The 5671-nt window shown below is 35.1% G+C and overlaps 1 protein-coding gene across 1 annotated transcript; it reads right to left on the bottom strand.

The window, feature by feature from the left end:
* Positions 1-822: 822 nt before the first annotated feature.
* LOC134256827 (uncharacterized) lies at positions 823-5443 on the bottom strand. Its single transcript, XM_062739491.1, has 5 exons — positions 5400-5443; positions 3635-3766; positions 3257-3330; positions 1072-1159; positions 823-956 (listed from the first exon to the last, which is right to left on the bottom strand). The coding sequence occupies exons 2-5, from the start codon at positions 3756-3758 to the stop codon at positions 850-852; spliced, it is 393 nt and encodes a 130-aa protein (XP_062595475.1). The 5' UTR covers positions 3759-3766; positions 5400-5443; the 3' UTR covers positions 823-849.
* Between the last annotated feature and the right edge of the window lie 228 nt (positions 5444-5671).

Below are 5671 nucleotides of genomic sequence, written 5' to 3'. Positions count from 1 at the left end.
TACTCGCTACACTAACATCTAACAATATTCCATAGAAGGTCACGTCAAAGGTCAAATTCTATCAATCAATCAAATTGTCGCCTGCAAAATCAGCGTAAATTTGTTGACGTAATCGATGTGAATATGTCTAGAGTTGTTCCAAATTTGATCTCTGACGTGACCCTCTATGGGATGTTGTTTTAAAGATGTTAGTGAAGCGAGTATGTGAGCGGATCTTACATCTAATTTTAATTAGATTGCTCCTGAATCCACTTTTATATTCAAAGTTTTCATTACTGAACTGATTTTTGCTTATACCTAGCTAGTTGCTCAGGTGAGTGATGTGGCCCCTGGGCCTCCTGTTTCTAAGTTGATACAGACTCCAGTGATGGCAGGCATGTGCCACCACCATCCCCACAACGTCAAGGTTTTGTGATTTCAAAACTTTGACATTGTGAGGATGTGCCACCATATGAATTGACTTAATTTTCTTTGTTAAATGTAGAAACTACTGTAATAGTGACATGTATGTGCCTCAGCCTGAGACTGAACCCTGGACTTCTGGAATGTCAAGTTAAAACCCATTAGTCCGATTAGCATTTCCCCAAGTCTCCTTTCTTCAGATAGTATCTTTAAAATTTTAAGAGAGGGGATCAAAGGTCATTACTCAGACCCCAGTACTGCCCCCCCCCCTGCCTTTGATCTGAGTCTGACCTGCCTAATCCAAGTAAATGTCATCAGTAAAATGGTTAATGTAAGATAGATGGCATCCTACTAGCTCTCTGTGATCTTTGATTACCTGTGTTTGATTCTACCTCGGAAAAGTCCAAATAAAAAGGCTGGTTATAGTTATCATTTTTTTTATTTAAATCACTTTTTTTGTTTGTTAGCGCACATCGGTGTAGGAGGAGGATATCCATTATACCTTTGTATGAAATCACAGGCACCAACTTGAGGGACACTATCTGATTTGAAACCTAAAATGCAAAATAATCTCTTGTGAATATATTAGAAAATAACATTTGAAAAAATGTTAAGTTATTTTGTCTGAAGTACAAAATGTTCAAAATCAATTAGATTTTCAGAGTTTACCTCCTAGAATATAGGTTTGCCCACTTTCCAGGTCCACTCCACATTCCTGAGGGCTTCTGGTGTAAATTTCTGTTGGACTGTCTCCCACCTACAAATTACATGCAATTATTTATTTATTCAGATCAGTAGAACATGGGGGGGGGGGGAGGAGGTCATCAATTTTCCCCCTGAGGATTATAGTCTTTGAACTAAGTTTTATTAACACCCCCCCCCCTTTTGTTTTTTAAATATCGAGCATTGACAAGGGAAAATATATAAAAAGAAGTTTTTTAAAAAGTCAAACATGTCCGTATCAGCACGGAGCAAAATGAACTCAACATAACATTTTATGTCAGTTTCTCCACAATATTTTTTTTCTGCATGAGTTTCCCGAATGCAACATAAAATTCTATCGTTAATCACCCCCTTTTTTGCCTTTGCAATAAAAAGTCAACATGTTTACATGTATCACAGGTCTATAGGAAGCATAATCAGATTGGGGGCACAGCCTTACAATCTCATACATTTTTAGGGGGAGGGGATTCGTGTGGGGAGGGAGCTATCTACTATACCAAAAATTTCTTGACAAGCAAAATACAGTGATATAGATGTGTAAATCATGTTTTCTATAGTATTAGCACAGGCACTTGTTTCGTAAGGAAACACAAGCATATAGTGATATAGATGTATAAACCACATTTTCTATAGTATTAGGCCTATATATTTTTCGGCAAAAATAATAAAACTGCCGATATACGTTGAATACTATAGAAAACTATACCCCTTCCCCTGCGTTTTACAGTCATGTATCACCATGGAGCATTCTCGACTATATTGTAACAACATGATGCATTTATAATACATTTATTGACTGAGTTTGAGGGCAACATGCTTTCTGCAGGACCCAAGAATCAAACGATAGAGATGTCTAAGGCCGTTAGGCCCGCTCAGTAAGACATTAGAAATGTTATACTTTTTACATATAGATTTGTATTGGAACAACTTTTTAAAGGTATAACAAAACATTATAGACAGTTTCTTAAAACAACGCCGTAGTTCCCGACCGCAACACTAAAGTCCCAATCTCATTAAAATCAGATCCTTTGATCCGCTCATATATATCTCTACACCTTTCTAAAACCATGATCCACTTTTATGGTTCCTCTATTCTCCAGGTTGGTCATGATTTGAACAAATTTAAATTTACATTACTTTTTGATGCTTTTATATTGATGATCATAGCTTTGTTCTCGTGAAGAAATTTAACAATTAATTTTTCTTATGTATTCTTACGTAAAACCTTGATCACCCATTGTGGCCCCACTCTACCCCCTGGGGTCATGATCGATTTGAACAAACTTGAATCTACAGTACCTGAGGATGCTTCCATATAAATATGAACAATCACAGCCTTGGTGTTCTCGAGAAGAATTTTAATCCTTCTTAAAACTTTGATCACCCATTATGGTCCCACCCTTGCCCTACGGGTCATGATTTGAACAAACTTGAATCTACACTACAAGAGGGTGCTTTCATATACCAATGACCAATCATGGTTTTGCTGTTCTTGAGAAGATTTTAAAAAGATTTTTCCTACAAATTCCTATGTTAAACTTTGATAACCGAATCTACACTACCTTAGGATGCTTCCACATGAGTTTCCTGGCCCAGTGGTTCTTGAGAAGATTTTTAAAAGATGCCATTAATTGTTCACTAATTCATAATTATCTCCCCTTGGAAGAGGACGTGACCCTTCATTTGAATAAACTTGAATCCATTTTACCCAAGAATACTTTGTGGCAAGTTTGGTTGAAATTGGCCCAGTGGTTCTTGAGAAGATAAAAATGTGAAAAGTTAACGACAACAACAACGAAGACGTCGACAACGACGACAGACAACGGACAAATTTTGATCAGAAAATCTCACTTCAGCCTTCGGCTCAGGTGAGCTAAAAAGCATGTCGATCCCAGATTTACAAAGAAAAAACTGTAAAAGGAGGGGTCCATCCAAGTGCCTGTACTTAAAATACCTACATGTACTGTACGTATTTGGTTATGGTATGCCTGTTGTAATATAGTTAGATAAATAAATTAAAATAAAATTTCTGACAAAATTGTGTTGAATGAGCCATGTAGATAATAACAGTTAATTATTAAACAAAAAATTAGGAAAGTAGTAACCATCTACACATTTGGTGGTCTCTTACCTTGTAGTTTTCTTGGACGTCCAAGGTATATCTATAAGCAATATCTGGATCTTTCTTCACAGTTGCAACTACAGCTGAATAATGCAAGAGTGGTTAAACAAATTACAACAAGAACAAAAGAAAATGCATACACATTTCCAATCAACGTAAATAAAAATATCGAGATCGGTGCATGGTTATAGAGAAATATATTGACATTTACATTATTTGATCAATGCACATATTTCCTTTTATGTAAAACAATCACAATTTTATTTCAGAAAAATACGAGAGGAAAAATATTGTAATAAAATCATATGAATTTGTGAATGTCTGGGAAATTTGATGAATTCTTTATATATAAAATATATATGATAGTACATAAAATGTTTGGTTGACCATAGTCACCGTTACACACGAGATCATTAAAATCGGCCTCTGTCGGACACAGGCAAGCCTCGGTCTTATAAACACACAGGGCCAGAAAAAAAGAGAAAAAGAGTACAGTCTTTGTAAGGAACATGGTTTTGCCTTTGTAGAGATAGATTGAAAATTTTTGTTTTGTCATATTTATAATTTAATTACGACAATTCTCAGGTAAGCTTGGAATTTCAGTATAACCCTAATCTTAAATATAATTAGCATGTGAAATTTACACAGTTCCATTCACTGATGAAATACTAGTATACATGGGATAGAAATTCGAGCAAATGCCAATTAGTGTATCGAATAACCAACAAAATTGTCTCGTTTGGCAAAGAGGTGGAGCTTAAGTCGTCTCATCATTGTCAACAACAATTTAAATTTCCTGATGTTATTAATTTCTTAACCAATGAGAATCTATTCACCATTTGACAGACGCTAATTATGTAGCGCCGAGAATGCCACGCCTTACTGAAAGTCCAAGCTTACCTGAGAATTGTTCTATGTGATACATCGTCTCAAGCCACGGTTCGGAGTCCGCATATCAGAATGGGAGAGGATCGTACATTTTGGCCGTGGTTTGCGACGGTGTTTGTGATAAACAATACTTGAAAGTATCATTAATTTAAATTTGTTCATTGAGTAATATTGGTTGAGTTGAATACACTTCATCATTAGGCCTATAGAAAGAAGCTCAATGTCAAAGATTTGCTCTGGTTAACCCAAAATATGTATCTGATTTTTAAAAAAGTCAAATAAGATGTGCACAATGGCCCTATGTAACAAATATTCTGTGACAACTATTCCGATCACTATATACCCTTCCACTTTTCAAGTGGGGGTATGACAAAAATTTACAATAAAATAGAAGATAAGCGCATGGGAAAAAATTCTTGATAATTATATCTCAACCATGATTACCTGCGTGCAGTTTTATTTACATGGAAGTATCTTCAGTGGCGTAAATTAATCAAGTTTGTTCAAATCATGACACCTCCTCTTCCCAAGACCACTTTAATTCAAACTTTCCAATAATGACTTATTTCTTCTTTTTCCTAGCCAGTGTGCTCGGGTAAGCGATGCGTAGACATCAATATTTCATTTTAAAATTACTTACATGTAATATTATATCTCCCCGCTTGAAAAGTGGCAGGGTATTTGTGTATTTAGTGATTGGTAGTTCCGTCCGTCTGTCTGTTACGCTTCGGGGTACCCACCTCTTATCCGCAACTCCCCTTATACAACTGAATGAAATTTAATAGACTTTACCAGATTCTTTGTTACACAGAACCACACATATTGTGCACCTCCTATTTTTTTTTTACTTTTTGATTGTAAAACATTTTTCGGGTTTCCCATAGCAAATCATTGACTATAATCATGCCATTTTTTTCTACTACGAAGGGTATTCATCTGAATCATCTCTTATCTGCAATTCCTCCTACATCACTGCATAAATATACTTTCACAGATTCTTTATAACATGATGCCATTGTGTTCCTACTCTCTTACTTTTTAATCTGAAGCTTATTTCGTTATTTTTCGTGGTTTGCTATTATAACGCGAAAATTTCACATTTATACTGTAAAAACGTTTGAACTTTTTTTTTTTCGCAGAGGTTTTGCATTTCCTTTTTAACTATGGCTTTAGTAGATTTGTAATTTCCATGGAAAAGGAAAAAAACAGCGTAGTTTATAGCATAACAATAATTCATAACTATATATTATAATCTACAACTTACCGTTCAAAGTCTCTCCCGTTGTAAACGCTGAATTCGCAATTCCAGTTTCTTCCTTTTATATAGATAGGTCTGATTGAAGTATTTTTGTATCAATTACTTAGTAATTTCATGTTTACCAAAGATGTAGTATTCACAAGTACATATGATGCCCAATCATATGCATAATTTGATAATTTACTCATTACAAAACAACGTGTATAATAGTCTTTTTTGGTGATTTGAACAAATTTTATATGCGTAATGATACCTATAGAATAGCAGGAAAAACCTCA

Source organism: Saccostrea cucullata, unplaced genomic scaffold (genome assembly GCF_032062105.1).
Source record: "Saccostrea cucullata isolate Sc308-1 unplaced genomic scaffold, CSIRO_AGI_Scuc_v1 ctg8, whole genome shotgun sequence".
NCBI lineage: Eukaryota > Metazoa > Mollusca > Bivalvia > Ostreida > Ostreidae > Saccostrea > Saccostrea cuccullata.
This window is presented reverse-complemented; position numbering and strand designations above follow the sequence as displayed.